General features: G+C 43.3%; 1 protein-coding gene across 2 annotated transcripts in view; it reads right to left on the minus strand.

The window, feature by feature from the left end:
- Positions 1-22,193, minus strand: part of DHFR (dihydrofolate reductase) — a 236,108-nt gene that overhangs the window by 25,148 nt on the left and 188,767 nt on the right. The window contains exon 6 of one of the 2 annotated variants that reach the window (XM_086962988.1): positions 16,246-16,425. The exons of the other annotated variant lie outside the window; for it this stretch is intronic. Within the exon in view, the coding sequence (XP_086819114.1) occupies positions 16,341-16,425 (85 nt within the window). The 3' untranslated portion in view covers positions 16,246-16,340. Of the gene's footprint in view, positions 1-16,245; positions 16,426-22,193 lie in introns of those variants that run through there. 2 annotated transcript variants of the gene reach the window in all.

A 22,193-nucleotide genomic window follows, 5' to 3' on the forward strand; every position in this document is an offset into this window, starting at 1 on the left:
GTGGTAACACCACACTTGCTGGGACCCCTAAAGTCCATCTTGCACCGAATAAATCTGTTCTCAAACTAGCTGCCAGACTTCTTTCCGACTGTAAAAGATTTGACCACATCTCTCCCGTCTTCAAAAATCTCAATTGGCTCCCAATAGAAGGACAATCCACCTACAAGATTGCTTGTATCACGCACAAAGCTCTTCACCAAAACACCCCCTCTTACCTTTCAAGCAAACTACAAAAATCAGGGTGCTCCAGGTCACTGAGTAGCACTAACTCCCTTGTCCTGATCCCTCCTAGACTAAAATGTAAAAAGACCCAATCCTGTGCATTCTCTGGTAATGCTCCTACGATTTGGAACCCTCTCCCCAAGGATCTTCGCTGCAACCCCTCGTACCCTCTCTTCAAAAAAAGACTCAAAGTACTTCTCCTTAACAAATATTGCGGTACCTAATGTTACTGATTCTGACCCCGCTCACTCTTTCTCTTCTCTTGTTCACTCCTCTACCCAACCCCGCTCCCTCTTATCATATTCTCACTCCCCTTCCCTACACCCCCTTCTCTCTCTTTAATTTCAACATTCATTGTCCCCTTAATTATCTCTCTATTTCTTTGCCCCCTTCGCTCATTTAATGCAATGTTTTAGCTCATGTGAATTTTCTGCACATTGTCAATTGTATCTTAATATGTTTACCTACCTTGCAAAGCGCTCTGATACTCTTGGGTCCAGCAGCGCTATATAAAACCTTTTAAATAAAATAAAAATAAATAAATAAAAAACTAAAATTCAAACAAACAAGGACCAAGAATAATAGAACAAATTATAGAATGAGAAGAAATTGGTTTAGTGAGGAATGTTGGAAATTAAAGAGGTTGATAAGGATAAGAGAGAGAAGCCTTGGAGTTAGATACGATCTGGGGAGTTATACCACTTTAGTTAAAATGAGCAAAGTGTAGAATACACTACCTCTAAGTCAGAAAAGGAGAACGCTGGGAGAATCTGCTGGAAGCAATAGATACCAAAACACCCAAAATTTTGGAAGTTAATACAACAAGGGTCAGGTAGGATACAAGGGGCTATGAGTGGTGTAGTGGAGGAAGCTGCATGGGAAGAGAATTTGGGGCACCTGTATGGCAAGCGGACTGAGTCCGTAGAAAGAGATACAACACACCGGGTAGGGGTGGATGAAGATCTAAAAGCACATTTCTCAGTTGATAATGTAAATTATACTATAGCTAAACTAAAACTATCTTGTGCAGCTGGCCCAGATAATCTCCCCGCAATTATAATAAAGCCACGGTCCGAGTGGTGGGCTGAAGTGCTATCTCACATGTTTTTGATATTAGATTCCGGTCAAATCCCTAGTAGGTGCCATAATTCAAATGTTAAATACGAAAGATGTGAAGGCCACAAAAAGTTATAGGCTGATCAACCTCCTGGATGTGTGAGAAAAAGTATTTGCAAACATAATCCTGGGTATGCTGAAGGAATGGGTGGATCAGTGGTCAATTGTGCATGTGGAACAAGGCGGTTTCAAGGAGGTCCATTTCACAACTGATCATGGTTTCTCCTTATGATCTACTGCTCAGAAATCTTCGAGCAGAGAGGGAAGTTGCTCTGTTTTGAAGATTTCCGGGCAGCCTTCGATCTGGTAGACCGGAGGTGCCTATGGGAAACTGACAAAACATGAAATTACTAAGGGGTTATTGACCATAATACAAGTTTGCACATGCAAAATTGGGAACAGGTCATTAAGGGACACTGATTCGGAAAATATCGATCAATAATGGTTTAAGACAGGGATGTGTGCTGGTCCCTAACCTTTTTGCCATTTTTCTATCGTACCTTCCTATTGCCCCTAAGGTGGATAGAAGTGAGAGTCCCAAAATGAACTGTAAACCAATATCATGTTTGCTGTATGTAAATGACTGTCATTTTAGATCAGACTCGGGTATGTCGCCAACAGAAGCTGAATGCATTCAGTGAATATTGTAGGTCTAAACATCTAATTGTAAATGTGGATAAAAGCAAAGTGTTATGCTTTGGGAAATGAGTAGATACGTTTAAATGGTATCTGGGCCCCACAAAACTGAACACAATAAATGAATATAAATATCTAGGGGTTTGGTTTGAAGGGTCCCTGAAATGGCATTCACACATGGAGGTCCTAAAAGCTAGGCCCGTTACATCGGTGAGTGGTTTGAAAAAATGTAATTGTGACGATGGTGAGATCCACCAACCTATGTTGAAAGCCTTTAGTACCAGGATACCACCACAATTACAATATGGCGCAGAAATACTCTGCTTTAGTGGTAAAAGTGGGTGGGATATTGAGGAAGGGAAGTATTTAAAGGATCTATTGTCCCTTCCAGGCTCATTCATGATACAAGCAATAAGAATGGAGACATGCATGACCTCATGGAATATACAGGCCCAAATTGCATTAATAAGATATTGGAAAAGACTGGGCTTCAGTGAGAAATAGAAAGTGTCTCAATTGTGTAAGAACTAGATCCTGCGAAGTGTTCTATAATGGGCTGAAGGAGTTAGGAAACATCTCAAATCAGCATCTGGTAATTTGAATGGGAGACAATGCCAACGGACGTTACAAGTAGAAGTTGCCAAGGGGCAATTAAGAATCCTAGGGAAGGAACTATCTCGGGGAAAGGATTGACAGTACTTGAAAGAGGAAAAGAAATCCGTGCAATTTATGTATAGCTCCTGGCAGAAAGAAACCTTGTCCCCATACTTGGATATATTACCAAATCCCAGGTTTAAGTGCAAATTATTGAGAATAAGAATTTGTATTAATCCATGGGTAACAAACGAGAGAATAAAAAGGGAAATGATACAGCCTGACGGGAAATGTACCAGCAAATTGGGCACAAAATGTGATACTCTGCATATCATAGCGGACCGTTTAAAAGTACTACCCTTTGCGGAAACTGATCCTACGCCCCATCCTTTCAAAATACGGAATGGAGAATCGTGCCCAAGCCATAGAACTTCTTCTTGATCTTTGTAATCTAGATATTACAATAGCTATTGGAAGGTACATGACTGCAGTAGAAAGCTTTTGCTTGGAGAAATAAAGCATATCACGCACTTGGGTAACTAATAATTGAAAGCCATAATGTGAAATTAAGCATAATATCAATAGAGTAGGAGTTTAGTTTGATACGGACAGAAGAATTTTAGACAGGAAAAACCCCTGCTAGAAGGTAAATGTTTATGGAATATGAAGTGTTATGCGCCTAATTCTATATGAAATTTGGCTATGATGTTATGTTTAAATTGGATTTTTTAAGGATTATTGTTTTAACTACAATTGTTGGCGAAATTATTTATGATGCTAGAGTTATAAATAAATGTATATATTTTTGCACTGTTTAAAGACCAAAGGTCTAAATAAACATTACTTTGACCTTTCTGTTATTCATTTACTTTGTCACCACAATTACAAATAAAATCCAATTTCTTCATAGTGATCACTGCATTTTCGGCAGTCTTCTAGATTTGGGCCATCATCCCGTAACAATGCCTTATGACAGTAATTCATTTTGAATTATTTTGGACATCCAGTTTCTTCAAACTCAGTCAATTGATCTACAATTCCTTTGCTGAATGTATCCTTACCCCTCGCACCCAAAATAGTGCATACGCAAGTTCATTTTTCTCTCAATTAAAGTTCACTCACCGATGGCGGGAACATAGTTCTTGTTTTTTTTCCATTTGGGCCACTTGTCAATGGACGGAAAAAGAGAGGAGCATACTACTTTATGACTTAAGAATATATTTTAAATAGCCTCATTAAAATGTCTTTCAAGTCTATTGTTGCGTCTATGAACAAAAGTTAAAACGCACAATACAAATGCAACAAGTTAATTTAAAAAACAACAAAAAAACACTATAGGAAAGACACTCTAGTGCTCAAATTAGCCACTCAGCAGAAAACCGATATGGATTCAGAATGCCCTTTGGAGATACTTCTCCAGCACCCAGGAACATTTGTTTTGTTCTTTTTCCTTTATTTTCTTTGTAAGACGGTTGTATCATAAGATGTGCAAGCTTAAATTTATCTTGGCTCCCCTTTAAAAATTGCTGGCACTTCTAAAATTGTGAGCAATAGCTACAACTCCACTTATTAGTCTCAAAGCCGCTCTCCTCTGTTCGGAGAGAAATATCTTCAAGGCTTACTATCAGTCTCCATCCCATTCTTTTTGCGACAACCCCGTCTCCTTATGTACATATAACTGTGATAATATATTGAAAAAAACAATATGCAAAACGTACAAAAGGAATGAACACTACAGGTCTTCAGCCACAGTATCTACTATTTCCAATTACTAATTAAAGGTACTCGAAGTGGTTGGAAGATCTTTACCCCAAAAATTAGACTTCCAAAGGCCAGATGGTAGTTGGAATTAAAGTGTTTAGAGGGCTCTGCTTTCACCATAAAAATAGGTGTACCTTCATATTTCTTGAAAGTGAGTGACCATGTCACTACCCAATGTTCGGAAAGGTATCGGATGTAATCTTCTTTCAAAAGTAACAAAAGACCTGGAAGATTGATTCTTCCAATGTGAAAGCTGTGGGCTGCTGTTATCTTCTTCGCCAGTGGAAGCTGATGATGTGAATGACAAACTTTAGTGAGTAAATCTTCATACAGAGTGCCACACCCCATGCTATTACTTCTCCCAACCTGTCTGGGTCCAACTTGAACAGCTGGAGCCACCAATAAACTAGTATTCCATGCAGGAATCTTAGGCTAAACGGTCTATGTTGAGGGCTAGCTAATGATTACATTTAGAAAAAAGCACATCTCCCCAACACATTTTGTTTTATTAAGTTGATGTAAATATATAATTTACCGTCTTAATTTCTATGCAGGTAAGTACTTAATCAATAATAACTCAAATCGGAAAGAAAGAATCAGAGTCTGTGGTGTTAGAGTTCTTAGGGGTTTTATTCCTCAAAAAGGAATGGTCAGGACCAGTATATCATGTTCTTCCCACCACAGGGGTGGAAGAAGGGATAGAGCGCGCTACATTTTATTGACAGTACATAGCTTATATACTTAATTCATGTCATAGAAAACAGTATAGTAGGCGTAACAGCTGAGAGAAGACAAGATAACAGTATCCACGTGTTACTAGTACGTAATCAGAAGGCGTGGACTAGGCGTGAACTGGAGGTGTGTGCTAGAAACGTCACAGGTAGGTGTCACAAAAGGGGTGGCACTAACAGAAGTGTTGCAATGTCAGCAGAAATCGGAAGCTTGGATGCGCGCGCAGTTGCATGACGTGTGATTGACGTGAGACTGGAGGGTGCAGGGGACTTGACATTTACACTGACGGAAAGAGACAGAAGTCTGGTATGTCAGATCAACTTGTACTTCTATCATATCTGATATCTGATGTTTAGGAACCATATTATCTGAACGGAAAAGGTCTCTGGGGCAGAAGCTATTCTATACTGACTATGAGTGCGTGTATGAGCGCCTGGGTGTCTGCATGAGAAGCGTGGGGCATGGGGCCTTCCATGGGAGCATGGTAACAGAGTCTATGAATTACTTGCACGGAGACAGGTCGGCCCTCTGCTCTGCAGATGAGGGGGATGTTTACTGAAGCTAGTAGGCAGGAATGTATTTTCGAGGAGCGGAACAGATAACTCGAAGGTTATAGTCAGTCTTGGCAGGCAGCAGGCTGAGCTGAGCGCGGTGGGCCGCGCTGGAAGTGAGTCAGAGTTCACGGGTACAGAGGCAGTCTGGGCTGAGGCTTTCAGAGTCAGAAGCCATGAAAAGGCTCGATGGCAGAAATTCAGGGCCTACTTTGCCAGGGCTGAAAAACGTGTAAGGTATACTACAAAAAGACGTTGGCATAGCATACTTAGGAACGGACTATTTAACCCATTCAGGGTGGGTCTGAAAGAGGACATGTTAACGTTGGACGCAAATGTATTTGCGTCTTCATAGCTGGCACAGGAGGGAAGTTACATGCACTTTAAGCTGGTACATGGAGACGGTGGGGTACGCGCTAGGGAACACAACTTGACCATAAAATGTATATTTCCTCATTCCCTCCTTGTTCCCTACGGACCCTTCATGATATATCGATCCTCATGAATCGATCAGTTTGTTCTTGTAACATCATTTGCTCTTCTTTCTTTCTTTTACGTCTTGAAAGGAAACTGGAATGTTCAATACATGAAGTGGCACACAGTCCACAAATCGCTGGCCCACACTGCAGGCACAGGCAGCAACTGAATACTAGGACTAGGCCAATGCCTAGGAAGGATAGGATCTTCCATCCCCAAGCGGTTAACGTTGTCCAGAACCAACCGGACCAAGTCCAGGTGCCTGGATTCTGATGTATCTGATTTGCAATTTTATGGAGACGTGTAATAGCTTGATATACAGATGGTGCGTTTTGTGGAATGAAAACACAGCAACTTGACCCGATGACCTTACAGGCTCCACCTCTATCTGCCAAGATGACGTCAATAACAAGACGATTCTGAAGGACAACAACCCGCATGGCGGACTGCTCTTCGGTTAAGTTACCTAAGGCGGAGGCAGTTTCATTCACTACTGCTTCAAGTGTTCTAGTTAATCTGCGTATTAATTTACTATTTTGGACAGGGCCTAAAAAGAAAAAGAATCCTTTATTAAAATCGGTGTATTGCTCCCAGGCCGTTTCAGTATAATCGACAAGTGAGATATCTCTTCTGAGTCTATTCTTTACTATATTTGTGTTTCTGTGGTAATCAGGAGGAGCTAGAAAAACAGGTGGCAGAAGGAATGCTATGTAACAGGTACCATCCCAATCTGGAGGTAAGCGTATGTATGCGGTATGACCACAAACAAAATAGGAATGGCTGATAGCTTTAAAGGACGATTTACCATAATCACTGAATTCGACCACAGTAGTACATTTACTATGACCTAGGTGTATTGAACCTTTCTTCCTGATACATAATTCACCAGTGACGGGTAATACTGACATAGCGGGCAGAACTGGTGCAGCTTCGGATTCAACAGTGAGAATCATAAGGTTAATTGTGTAATTACCTAATCCATATACTTCATTTTCTAGATCAGTTCCTATTCTAATGGGGAGTCCCTCCTTATCCGGGGAACAGACATCGAGCAGGACCAAGTTCAAGTTTCCCCAAACCCAGCCCCCATCGAAAACAGCAATATCAGGATCTAAGGAATTAATTATTTTAAACCATGCACCACAGGAGCCATTGTGAGTGAACGGGTACGGAAAGAGGGGCAGAGCTCCCTTGTAATTCTGGTAGGGAGGGAGTCGGCCACATATCCAGCAGTTTGTAGCATTATTAGTCTGATGGGAATGATGTAGCATACTAATGAATGTGTTGTTGCGCAGCGCAAGTCTGTAAGAAAGTTCATGTGGAGGTAACTCACTAAAAGAATGTTCAGCAGATACATTGTAAGCAGATTGTTCATGCTTGAAAATAGGGTAGTAGATAGGGAGAAGTATGCTGGCAACAATAATTAGAAAACTTAGAAAAAACATGATTAATAATGTCACTATACAGTGACTACGCAGTGATTTGCAGTATGTACGTTTCTTGAATTCTCTCTCTCTCTCTCTATCTCGATCTAGGGGATACATGTCAGAAACTATTTAACCGATTCACCTAGGGGAGGACTTAAACAATTAAACTGTCTGACTTGCTAGATCGGAGCTTTGATCTATATTCTTCTTGTGAAGTTTTTTCTCGTTCGGAAATCTTAAAGTCATTAGTTTTGATACAGTCTTTGGTGGGGGTGGACGAGCCTGGATCTGGTTTCAGTTCATTGTATTTTTTGATATGGCTCGTGTGGACCCACCCCTTTCTGCCTTCCAGTTTCACTGCGGTCCTCGTTGTAAGAAGGACGGTCTTTGGCTCCTTCCAGCGGGGCTCCAGCGGACTCTTCCTGTCGAAGTTCCGTACTAAAACTGTGTCCCCAGGACGGACATCATGTGGCTTTACATCAGTGTTGTCGGGGAAAGCTGCGGCAACCTGTGAACGACATGATTGGAGTGCAGACATCAAGGAGGCAAGGTAATCTGTCAACATATTACAATCAACATCAGTAATTTTCTTCGGAATGGGCGTCCCCCACATATTCGGTGGTCTACCAAAGACCACTTCGTACGGGGATAGTCCTGATCTCGAGTGGGCAACCATCCTCATGTAGAACAGTGCCACTGGCAGGGCGACTATCCAGTCGACCCCTTTCTCTTGACATATTTTAGCAAGGCGTGTCTTTAATGTCTGGTTATGCCTTTCTACAAGGCCTGCGGCTTCGGGATGTCGGACACAATGGAATCTCCACTGGTATCCTAGCAATAAGGAAACCTGCTTCATTAATTCGGATGAGAATGGCTGACCGTTATCTGAGTACACGACACGAGGCAAGCCGTACCGTGGGAAGAATTCACGAACCAGCTGCCTGGCAGTGGTCGGAGCAGTGTAATCTGGGACTGGGTATGCTTCGGTCCAACGGGACAGTGCACAAACAATTACAAGGACATATTTGAATCCTCGACAACGGTCCATCTGGATATAATCCATCTGGAGGACTTCAAAAGGGTGATCGGGAAGATGAAATCCACCTTGCTCTACAGGGACGCTTTTACCTGGATTGAACTGACAACAGATCATGCAAGTACGCACTTTCTGTTTTGCTGCTGCTCGTAAGTGTTTATTGCTCCAGAGATTCTGTAAACTGTCTAACATCGCTTTTTCTCCTAGGTGTGCTGGACTATGTGCTGTGTTAATCATGACTTGAACCATAGAATCAGGGAGAAACCATGTAGATTTTCCCTTCGTCATCCAACCTTGATCTGTCTGGATCCCTCCTAGTTCAGTCCATTTCTTTATTTCATCTGGAGTAGCATGTGCCTGAATATCAATTACATCTAGTGTGGGATCCCTGACTGTCATGCAATTTGTCGGTCCTATTGTCTTTGTCACATCCGTTGTCTGAGTGTGAGTCAGTGCTGTATGTTTTGCTGTCTGGTCTGCCAGGTCGTTACCCTGGGAAACAGAATCTGTAACTTTAGTATGTGCTTTACACTTCATGACGGATATGCCTGAAGGCAGATGTATTGCTTCTAACAGTGCTTGAATGAGGGGACCATGTTGGATCTTGGCACCATGAGAGGTCAGAAAACCTTGTTCTTGCCATAACATGCCGAAGTCGTGTACAACTCCGAACGCATAACGGGAATCAGTATATATATTAACATTTCTGTTCTTGGCTAGAATACAGGCTCGGGTCAGAGCAATAAGCTCTGCTGCTTGAGCAGACAGTGTGTCAATACGATGTGTTTCTTTTACTTCGGTTTCAGTGGTCACGGCATATGCGGCCACTAATTCTCCTGTACTTGTTCGCATACATGAACCATCCACATAAAGTGTCAGGTCTGGATTTGTCAATGGAACATCTGTTAAGTCTCGTCGGGGCTTTGTTACTGCATTAATGATTTCTATACAATCATGCGGGGCTGGATCTGTCATAATTGTAGGTAACAGTGTTGCGGGGTACAGAATGCTGCAGCGTCTGATTTCTATGTGTGGCTGGAATAGCGTCAATTCATAACCTGTCAGTCGTGCTATAGTCAAGTGTTGAGTCTGGGTTCTGTTTAACAGAACCTCTACAGAATGTGGAACTTGTACTGTTAACTGATGTCCTAGGACAATTGAATCACTCTGTCTGATTGCTAATGCTGTTGCTGCTACAGATTTTAAGCACGCAGGGAGTGCCTGGGCTACTGAATCCAATGTACTTGAGAAATAAGCGCAAGGCTTATGTGAACCTGCTTGATCTTGAGTGAGGACAGACAATGCTGTACCCTCACGTTCTGTAACAAAAAGTGTAAACGGTTTGCTGTAACATGGTGTCGCTAAAACTGGTGCTTGACATAATGCTTTCTTTAGTTCCTCAAAGGCTTGTGTATGTTCCTGAGTCCAAGGGAGGACAGTCGAAGTCGCTGCCTCCTGTGTCGTTAACTGGATGAGTGGTTTAGCTAGAAATGCATATTGAGGAATCCATTGTCTGCAGTACGAGGTGAGGCCTATGAAGGCCCGCACTTCCTTTTGTGTCTGGGGTCGTGGCATATTTACAATTAACTGAATGCGATCGGGAGTGAGCTGTTTCCCCACTTTGGACAGCAAGTGACCCAAGTACACAACTTGCTGAACACAGAATTGCAGCTTCGAAGGAGACACCTTGTGTCCCTTGTCGGCCAAAAAATGTAAGACTGTCAGTGATGCTTGTTCACATTCGGGCTCACTTCGTGCGGTGATCAGCAGATCATCGACGTATTGCAGTAAAGCAGTGTTAACTGGCATTTGAATACAATCTAGTTGTCTTTTCAGTGCTTGACTATAGATGCTGGGGCTTTCTGTGAATCCTTGAGGTGCGCGGGAAAATTTGAAACTTCGTCCATTTAAACTGAATCCGAAGAGATATTGGCTCTCTGGATCAATAGGTACACTAAAGAATGCGTTCTTGAGATCAATTACAGTAAAGAACGTTGCTTCTGAATCAATAGCAGTCAATAAGGAAGAGATATCGGGGACCACAGGGTACTGTGGTACAATACATTTATTCAGCTCTCTTAGATCAATCACCAGCCGATATACTGGTGGTGCATTGGGATCAGTACGTTTAAGAATTGGAATGATGGGTGAATTACAGATATTGGAGTCGGTCTCTACGACCACTCCTTGGGCAATAAGCTCTTCAATGAATTCCAGTAAAGCCACTACAGCATCGGGTGGTAACTTGTATTGTCTGATTCGTGGTAGAACAACTCCTGTCTTGAGTGTAACACGGTATGGTGTGATATGCATACAACCTACATCAGTTGGGCCTTTTGCCCACAAGTGATCTGGTACATTTTTCAATCTGACATCAAATTCTCGTAAGACATAATGACCCTTGAAATCCCGCAGAAAGAGTCGAACTCCCTCCGGGGAACAGCAGATTATGGCTCCTAAAGCCTTCAATGTTTTAATTCCTAACAGATTTTCCGGGCATGATTTCGTAAGTAGCAAGTCTGTAACTCGCGATAATGGACCCACAGCCAAGGGTACTGGTTCAGATACTTCATTTACAATGGGCTGTCCTGAAAAACCAAGGGAAACATTCTGTGAGCCTGAGAGGGGTGCCCCTGGGACTTCATTATGACTGATTGTGGTGCGGCTTGCCCCTGTGTCAATTAAAAACTTTCTGTCTTTTCCCAATACTTGACTGTGTACATAAGGACCTTCTTGATCTACAGGAATTTCAATAAGAGGCAAGCCAAATTCCCTCTCTAGGCTGTTTCATGTGTATCGTGGGTACTCTGGATAAGCAGATTGGGCATACTGGTACATCTGTTGGGAAACTTGTTGAGTCGAAGCGGTGGGCTGTGGTACCGCTACCGTCTGTGCTGTATGAGATGAAGCATGCATAGGCTGTGTATTCTGCATGGGCTGTGCATTCTGTGAAGTCTGTTGCTGAACCTGATCTTGTCTAGGTGGATGCGGTCTCTTTTTAGTTTTTCCTGTCGCTATGTTATGTTTCAGAACTGGACATTCATGTACGTAGTGGCCTGGCTGCTTGCAATAATTGCACGTTCCTTTAACAGGACCTGCGGAATGATTTGTCTGATTCGTACCCTTTCTGTTTCCGTCGGTATGTACCGACTGGGCTACTAACATTTTCATTTTCGTGTCTTTCATACGTTTCTGTTCCTGATCTTGTTCTTCTCTAATTATATTCTGATGGTATTGTAACATTTGTAACATCTGGGATGGCGTATTTGCTTGCCATGTACTCTCAACCTTGTATACACGATTCTTGACTGCTAACAGAGAATTCTCAACTAACTTGGATACAAAAAGATGCGGGTACGATTCGCTACTTGGTTTAAGACCACTATTAATAATAAAACATTTCTCGAATCTTGAATAAAAGTCACTAGTATCTTCGTCGGGTTTCTGTTTACATGCTGAGATTGCATCCCAGTCTTCTTTTCTAGTTGTCAATAACCTTGGCAGAACCTGTACTATCAAACCTGGTAATGCTTTAGTTTTCTCCCCAAGGCCTACCCCTGGGACACGTTTGTTCTCTTCGTCTTCTATTTCTGCCCATGCAATCTTTTTGTCTCCCACCTCCCATTCCTTTTCCTTTAATTTCTCGTAGATGCCCGTGGGCAGCAATACCTTTAACATTTTCATGATATCTTCGTATGTGTAATCCCCCATCAGTAACATGTCTTTAAGTTATCTGTGAAAACCTGCAGGGTCTTTATCATGGCATGGTACTAGTTTCTTCATTTCTAACAGTTCTAACTTAGTCAGTGGCGTGTGTACATACACGCGTTTCAAGACATTATCCTCACCCATAACTGGATGTACTTCTCGTAAGGGGTTCTGACTTTCAATGCCACTCAGGCGTTGCATGTGATACATTTTCCTTTCGGGGGGCGGAGCGGGAACATATTCAGTGCTTACAAAAGTGTTATATCTGTGTCGTTGTTCTAGAATTATTTGTATTAACTTGGTACTTAAACCTCTCCATCTATCCATGAGTAGTGCTTCTAGTATTTCGGGTAAGGGGCCTGGATCAGAATGTTGGTTTCTGTATTTCGTGAGGAGGTGCTGAATCATGTATACACCTGCTAATTTCTGCTCGTCTGGAGAAAGATTCAGAAATGTCTGTGCTACCGTGTCATCATTATATATGTCGGGATTTTCAGACCATAATATGGCTGACCGGGCTAGTTCTTGTTCATCCATAGAATAGAGTACGTGGTACCCCACTCTCTCTCGGAGTCTTTTATCAGTTTCCTGGAACTGATGTTCAGAAGAATTCGGGTTGGTTAAGGCAGAGAGAAAAACTCTTACTTTCCGGACGGATACCTTTCCTAAGGTAAGTTCCCTTACCTACATACGCTATAGTATCTGTAGTCTTTTCTGGTTCTTCAAACTCTTCTTCCTCCTCGGAGGAAGCCTTTTCCTTCTCTTTTTGGTGTATTTCTATCACTGTTTTTCTAATTTTCTTGTACATACTGGCTATGCAAGTCCCCTTATCATGTTTTCCTTCAGATATATTTTGACCCCACTTGTTTAGTGCATCTAACTCGCTCTGATCTGTCCCCGGTCTGTCTCGTTCTCTTATTAGGCAATTTATGAAAAAACGTAGTATCTGTGCTTGGACATCAACTTTCTGACGATCCATGGCATCCTGAATACTGTCAGGGTCTTTCCCCGTCTGAATAAACTCGTATATTCTATCTAGGCGCTCCTTCATACCTGCACAGCACAGCAGGAAATCAGTAGCAGATCTTAACCGTAGTGATGCCATCATCATTATATCGTCTTTACCGGGTACTGGATCATATCTGCAAACTGAAAGGTTTTCTTTGAATATGTCAAGGCGGGGTGACTTGAACGCAAAAGAATTCCGCAAATCCCCGAGCTGTAACCTGCGTGTTAATGGCGGGGTGTGAAGACCCCCAGTCGCACCTCCTGAGGCGGAAGCTTGGGCATTATCTCTCTGCGGAGTCTGTACCTGAACTTGAATTTTTCTTTTAGTAGGATCAGGTAGAAGTGGTTTCGGTAGATCAACTTTAGGTACGGGAAGTGGTGGAGTTGGTGGAACAATAGGATTCTGTTGTGGTACTGGCGGAATGTGATCTGGGGGCGGGTTACCACCCCCGTCCCTGTCGTTAGGCAGGGCGCGGACAGGCAGATTGGTGTAAGCTGGTACTACATCCTCTAGGTAGGAATTCAGGAATATGTCTTTAGTAGTCTTATGCATTACTTTAGTTGGGACTAATGGTGGCGGCAGATTTTTCGGTATTTCTGAAATGGCCTCAGGCGAACCTTCGGCCGCGAGATACATACCGTTTACGAGGTTATTTCGTGCGCGGTCTACTTGCTCTGTTTTTACTCGGATCCCCTCGGTAACTAACTCGTTTTCTTGGGCCTTGTCTGATTCTTTAAGTCCGTCTTCTCTACGTAGTGCTTTTTCAGCACGCTTATGTGATTCCTTACGCCAAAACTCTATGGAGTCTTTCTGGGATTTTCTGGCTTTCTTTTTCCATAATGCTTCTTCTACCTTCATGATGCACTCGGTATCCCATGTTCCGGTAACAGGCCATCTGTGTCTTTCGTCTAGATGTTTAGTATAGTCGGCCCATAAATCTAGATACAATATGGCATCTAAGCCATGCTTGTGGTACATGAAGTTTCCTGGAGTGTCCCTAGGGGGGATAGGAATTGCTTCCTCTAGTATCCCTTTCCTAGTTCCTATCTGCTTTAACTTATTGAAAAACGGCATCTTGTTTACTTAATACTGAATGCTCAACCCTAACTACTTAATACTTAATACAGCTAGTTATACAAGAACACAATAATGCACATTAAAAACAGTCACACTCATACCACGACATTAATCACATGAAAAGACATTTGAGACATATATCACTACCCTATATAACGGATGTACTGCTAAACAGTACAGATACACTGTTGTAACAGCGCAGAAACTTGAATAACGGATGTACTGCTAAACAGTACAGATACACTTTCTAAAAACAGTGCAGACCGGACTTGTGTACCCAAACCCGTCTAGATACGTCCCAGCAATGGTACTCACCGGGAAGCACGGAAACAGAAGGCCTCGGAAAACTCGACTGGACTGGACTCGGCTCGACTTCGGAAAACTTCGGAAAACTGGTGGGCCTCTTGACACCTCGGACCTTGCTTCTTTCGGCTAGGCTCTGGTCGGGATCCTCCGCACTCCTCACCGCCTCGTCTGGGTACTGATCGCAGTCTTCGTCACCTCCGTGGGCCAGAGGGAGATGCAGGAAATCCTGCCGGTACGCGTAGTTTCCGTCTAACTGATGGCAGGGTACAGAGCTTGCAACGCACCAACCAGCGCGTGAGGTGGGGGAGGGGTCCCTGTTCGGGCGCCAAAATGATGTAAATATATAATTTACCGTCTTAATTTCTATGCAGGTAAGTACTTAATCAATAATAACTCAAATCGGAAAGAAAGAATCAGAGTCCGTGGTGTTAGAGTTCTTAGGGGTTTTATTCCTCAAAAAGGAATGGTCAGGACCAGTATATCATGTTCTTCCCACCACAGGGGTGGAAGAAGGGATAGAGCGCGCTACATTTTATTGACAGTACATAGCTTATATACTTAATTCAGGTCATAGAAAACAGTATAGTAGGCGTAACAGCTGAGAGAAGACAAGATAACAGTATCCACGTGTTACTAGTACGTAATCAGAAGGCGTGGACTAGGCGTGAACTGGAGGTGTGTGCTAGAAACGTCACAGGTAGGTGTCACAAAAGGGGTGGCACTAACAGAAGTGTTGCAATGTCAGCAGAAATCGGAAGCTTGGATGCGCGCGCAGTTGCATGACGTGTGATTGACGTGAGACTGGAGGGTGCAGGGGACTTGACATTTACACTGACGGAAAGAGACAGAAGTCTGGTATGTCAGATCAACTTGTACTTCTATCATATCTGATATCTGATGTTTAGGAACCATATTATCTGAACGGAAAAGGTCTCTGGGGCAGAAGCTATTCTATACTGACTATGAGTGCGTGTATGAGCGCCTGGGTGTCTGCATGAGAAGCGTGGGGCATGGGGCCTTCCAGGGGAGCATGGTAACAGAGTCTATGAATTACTTGCACTGAGACAGGTCGGCCCTCTGCTCTGCAGATGAGGGGGATGTTTACTGAAGCTAGTAGGCAGGAATGTATTTTCGAGGAGCGGAACAGATAACTCGAAGGTTATAGTCAGTCTTGGCAGGCAGCAGGCTGAGCTGAGCGCGGTGGGCCGCGCTGGAAGTGAGTCAGAGTTCACGGGTACAGAGGCAGTCTGGGCTGAGGCTTTCAGAGTCAGAAGCCATGAAAAGGCTCGATGGCAGAAATTCAGGGCCTACTTTGCCAGGGCTGAAAAACGTGTAAGGTATACTACAAAAAGACGTTGGCATAGCATACTTAGGAACGGACTATTTAACCCATTCAGGGTGGGTCTGAAAGAGGACATGTTAACGTTGGACGCAAATATATTTGCGTCTTCATAGCTGGCACAGGAGGGAAGTTACATGCACTTTAAGCTGGTACATGGAGACGGTGGGGTATGCGCTAGGGAACACAACTTGACCATAAAATTTATATTTCCTCAAAGTACACAACAAAAATAACTTTCAAAAACATGAAGGTAGAGTAATTACATATCTTTATTATATAAAAAACGAAATTGGCAAAAATAGATTTTTTTTTAGCTTATCTAAATCCTATATCCACATAACTCCTTTTAGGACTCCTCCGCCTTTTCATACACCTCAAATTTGTACTGGACACCATTTTCTTCCTGGACTTCAGCAGAAACACCTGGATACCTGGAAATGGGGCAGTATGGAATTATGTTACCAAGCAAATTATAAATGTAAAGAAAATACATTTTATTTGAAAAATAGCACATCAAACCTACAAACACCATATCCTCTGCGTGCATTTTCTCAACATGATGCATTAAAGTACTTTTTTTAAATTTAAAAATAAAATGTTTGCACTTTCTATGAACCTGTATTATGGTTTCTGTTAGCTTGTAACCGTTTGTATTTAAATGGATTATTAAACATGTGTAGAGACAACATCGGACACTTAATTTGTTTGCCTTACATTCCCTCTCTGGCTCGCTTCCCAGCTCCATTCTTCACTCTTTCAACTCGTTGAGCTTTTATAGTCCTCCATTATGTTCAGTAATGATGAATTAAATTTCAAAATACCCATGCACTTTGTTGTGATGACAGTTCAGATTGAGTACAAGTATGCTACTTCCACTATAAGACGAATTACTGGCTGTAAAAATGGTTAATAACATCGTAGTCTATCTGAAGCTTTCTCTTCAAACAGTTAACTTCCTGTCTGAACACTGACATGCACTTCAATTGAGGGCATTACTGACAGCACTACCTGGCAATCCAAACAAGCATTTACAATGCAATGGTCTCGGCATTGTTAGAATTAGAGCTATTGGCATTGCTCATGACATTTTTATTTATGTTTTTGTTTTCAAAACATAAATAAATGGCATTGTCATTTACAATGCCAATAGCTTAATCTCTTTCAAATGCGAGACCGATTGCATTTGCACCCACACACAGAGCCACACACACACGCATACAGAGCCACCCACACAGTCATTCACATAGAGCCACCCACACACACAGAGCCACCCACACAGAGCCACCTACAAAAAAAGCCACACACAGAGCCCCCCCCCACAGACACACACACAGAGCCACACACACACAGAGCCCCCCCACAGACACAGAGCCCCCCCCACAGACACACAGAGCCCCCCCCCCCACACACACACAGAGCCCCCCCCCCACACACACAGAGCAGCACACACACAGAGCCCCCCCACACACACACACAGAGCCACACACACACACACAGAGTCCCCCCCCCCCCCCCACACACACACACAGAGCCCCCCAAGCTGCCCACGGTATAACATGGAGTAAAGGTGAGAGGAGCACAGATACCGGAGTGGAAGGTTGGGCTAACGTGAGGAAGCAGCAGTAGCTGCAGCAATGTGGCGTAGTTATAGTAAGTTACGGGCTCAAATCTCAAACAACTCAACTATCCTCAGGTTACGGAGCTCAAACAGCCTCCGAGATACCCATGGGATTAGGTTGTTCCCCCAGGCCAGAGCAGTGGTATCCCTATTGCTATAGCTCATATGTGACAGCAGGGCTGCCCCACAAGTTACCTAAATCACACAGGATCTGGCTTCAGAATGCAGATGTAGTCCCCAACCTATAGATTTTAAAGGTGTAGATGTCATACCGAAGACATATTACTCAGTTTATTAGCCCCACTGGGATCTTACAGCGCTCAGACTTTACACAGCAGAAGTACAACCCACTTAACATATCTTAAAGCTGGAGGTGCCAGACTGATGAGATATCTCCTATGTTACTGACCCAACTAGATAAGCCTTTAGAGCAGAGTTGTCACCTAGGATGACACAGGATCAGGCCATACGCAGCAGATGTACCTGCCACTTTGCAGATACTAAAGATGTGTCATACAGAATACGTATCACTAAGTTTATTGGCCCTACATGCCTAGAGCAGAGCTGTCCTTAGAATCTTGCAGCCCCAGGCCTTGTGCAGCAGGTGTATCGGACACGTAACTGAACTTACAGGTGAGATGCCTGTCCGAAGAGATATCGCTAATTTTAATGGCTGTACATCTTAAGGCCTCAGAACACAGCTATCCCTAGGAACAGGCGGGCTCGGGCCGTGCACAGTAGATATGTTGGCCACGTTACAGATCTTCAATGTGCAGAAGTTTGACAGCAGAGATATCACATAGTTTATAGACTATGTGATCCTAAGGCCTCTGATCGTAGCGGTCTCTAAGATCTAAGGGCCTCAGGTCTTACAAAGCAGATGTATCGGACAACTTAACAGATGCTAAAAGGAAATATGTCACCCACAGTACCGACCCTATAGGATACGGTCTCATAGCTAAGTCCATCGGACCTTCCAGTGTTGGGCTTCAGACACCAGAGCTGCTCTTCATGTTACAGAGGTTTCAGCCACCACCGCCCTTAGGGTTACTATTTTGGTGCATGCTGAACCCGCTTTGGGCTTGGGAGCAGAGCCGGCATCCACGGGCTGACGGAGCGAGTATCCACCCGATCGATGGGCCTCCTATGCCCAAGGGTAGGAAGCTGTGGCGGGCGGGCTGCCTGCCTGCGAGGCAGCGGCGGGTGGCTGCTCGGGGCACATCTGGTGCTCACACGCTCGGCTGCGAAGGGTCTTTTAAGCGGTCATTGATCTCCTGGGCGGAGGGCGCGTGGGGGGTGGGGGTAGCTGAGCAGGAGGAGGACGGGAGGGGAAGCCAAGGGCCTGCACAGCTACCCGCTCAGGGGACGCCGCGGATCGGCACAGAAACGGGAGCGCGCGGCTCCAGGTGCACCGACCGCATCTGGCGGGCGCCAGGAGACGAGACGTGCTGCCGTGGAGGGACTGCCACAAATGAAACCTGTCCAGGGCCCGGAAGGAGCTGTCTGCATTACAAGGGCTCAGCCTGGAGCGTCGCACGTTCACAGAGTACGGACTCTTTAGCCAGCGCCGCCGCGCAGGCTCTGATGTTCACTACCACACCTCAGGTGGCAAAAGGGAGATTCCAAATGTCAGGAAAAACGTTTTTAAATAAAACTCTGTAGCTGGCGGAACATGGTGGAAAAGGGGGTTGAAAAGCAACTCTCCACAGAGCTTACAGTAACGAGGTACTACAGAATCCACGGTGGAAGTAAGTCGGGCAGCCATTTTCTCGATGTGTCTGTTCACGCTGCCTGCACGCCCAAGTCTGCCCTCTGATTGGTTAATAAGGAACACCAATCAGAGAGCCGACTTGAGCGTGCAGGCAGCGTGATGAGGGGCGTGCTCTCTCCCGATGACGTCAGGGAGAGAAAGAAGAGAGAAAAAACGCCCCCGAATCGGGAAAAGACGGGGCTTAAAGGGAGTGACACCCCTCTCCAATGGCTGGCCACAAGAGAGGCGGGTTCAAGCCCCCATACTACAAATCATTAAATCTCTGAACGAGACTGCGCAAGCGCAGCCTACGGTACTCGACCTAAAAACGACAACTTTTTGAACTAGTTATAAATACTAGGGGAATTGTTTTTAACTTTTCATAAAAAAGTTAAAGACTGCAGTTATATTCTAGAACTTGAGTGAGAATAGTAATTTTGCGTTCCCAGCCTCCAAAATAACCTCTGCTGCCCTGAGGGTGCAACTGAAGGCAATACATTCAAATTGACATGTACAGTCTGTTCTTGAATGAAATGGATGCCTGCCTGTCTAGTTTGAGTTCTGGAAGCTTGATAAAAGCATTATTTAAGGCATATACTCCCAACTAGTGCATCAATGCATTGAAGAGCAGAGCTGAAAGAGCTCATCATTGGATTACGTCACTGGAAATGGGCATTTGCTTTCATTCGAATTATCTCAAATGGATCTGTTGGTTTCTCAAAGAAAGGATGGGCTCATCCTTCATTGGATACCTGAGAGGGCCTGGTGATGTTGGAGATGGTGCATAGATATTGACCCTACAATGTTAATAAGTGCAGTAGGATCGACATATCAAGACTGAATAGAAAGTGTTTTCCTAAATGTTCATGGCATAGTGTGTGCTACGGAATCTTGTGATCTTTATAGTTTTTCTGACTTACTTACCAGAGAGCTATTGGACTCTGGTATAAGAAAGGCCTATAAATAGTTGGACTGGGAGAAGTATGGAAGAGAGATTGAGTGGAGTGTATTGCAATGATTGGTCTTCCGTTTGTTATCTTACATAAGTAACCTGCTATGAAGGCCAGTGTTTTTGTTTTAATGAAAGCTATTTTAATGCGGAGCAGGCCAACCTTTTTTTATTAACTGCTGCATACTTATAGCTCCTATAGTGCATCATTTGTGAACCGATATTGATCTGAGATTGTATTTGTAAACTTTCCTTTTTAAGAAAAATTCGTACTGGTTATTGGATTTTGTGGGTAACTCGAAAGGGGGCAACACGTCTGTGCTGAGAGCACAAGCATCTAAAAAAAAATTCTAGGCTAGTTTATAAAATTTGAATTTGTTAGAAATCCACATACAGCTGGACTACCAAATCATCATCATACAGGCGACTGTATATGCACACCAAATCTTTAACATAAATATTGATTTCCTTTTTGATAGTATGAGCAGCAAATTCAAGTTAACTTTTAGTAAAGTTCTGGGAAAGCAAGGATGCAGAAGCACAATTAAATAATTAAATAAAAATGGAAAAAAAAACTAGTTTAGTAAAAGGGGAATTTGTATAAACTAACATCTGCAAAAGTAAAGCGCATAAAGTAGTTTTATCCCTAAACTTGTTTGGATACAAATGGGCTAAATATGAAGAAAAAACACCCGTCCATAAAGAGAAGATTTATTTGGGAACAATATTCCTGAACAGTTACAAAGGGGGTACTACTATTAGGCAAAGCAAGGAGGGTAAACTACCTTAGGAAACTGGAGTAAGGAATCATTCTTTATACGCATCACACAAGTAATTTTAGGGGACGGGGAAAAGACATTAACAGGAAGAAAATGCCGCAGTCTATCTACGCGAAATAGGGAGTTCTCCATCAATGAAAGACTAAGACAAAAACTACACTACATTAGGTCATGGTGGCAACAATTAACAGGTCGGTTCAACCAGTCTGTGATCAAATATAAATCACTATAAAAATAATCAAGTTGAAAATCTAATGGTCATTCTTCATTTCAAGTGCATTGATACATGGGATGGTGGTCATCTCGAAACTGAAATGACCAATATCGCAAATATACTTACTTTCCAGATGCAGATTTACCATGGAATTCAGAATTGTCCCATAGTGCATGGGGATTTAGTGGCACAATCTGTGTTACACTACAAATTTCCATTGATAATTCCACATCACCTGGCTGTTTTATGGGGACGACTTTCACTAGTTTAACTCTGAATGCATTCCCGGGAGTTGAAGTCTCGGAGGACAGGATGAAAACAAGGACAAGTAGGCTCTAGTGAGTGGGCTGGTGGCAGTCCACCAATCATCAGAGAGCCAATATCCCTATCCAGAGTACCCGTCAACATCCTTCGCAGCCCAAGAGACAAGTAGTAATTTCCTCACTAGTAGTAGGATGTTACAATATACAACTTGATAAATACCATTAAAACTACGATGTGGTTGAAATTGTAAATTCAAGTTTATGTAGTGCAAGAAGCGGAAAGGACATAATCTGCTAAGTTAGCTCTGAGGTACCAGTTTTAAAGCAGCATGTCCAGTCAGACTGCCAGATCGATGACACCTAGTGCAGACAGAAGAGTGATTTGCCAGATTAAACCGGAGACACAGTTATTATGACCATATTCGAGTTCAATTTTGTTTGCTTTATATAAGGAACCTATTGCTAAACGGGTCCGTAGATATCAGAGAACACAAAATTGTGATTTACGCATAGGACGTCTTGCTTATCTTATCGAATCGCCACACCTCTCCAACTGCAGACAATATTTGGGGAGCTTTCGCCTTTAAAACCAATCTTCAAAAATCATCTATAGTAAATGTTATCAT

The sequence above is a fragment of the Lissotriton vulgaris genome, chromosome 3_1, assembly GCF_964263255.1.
Source record: "Lissotriton vulgaris chromosome 3_1, aLisVul1.2, whole genome shotgun sequence".
NCBI lineage: Eukaryota > Metazoa > Chordata > Amphibia > Caudata > Salamandridae > Lissotriton > Lissotriton vulgaris.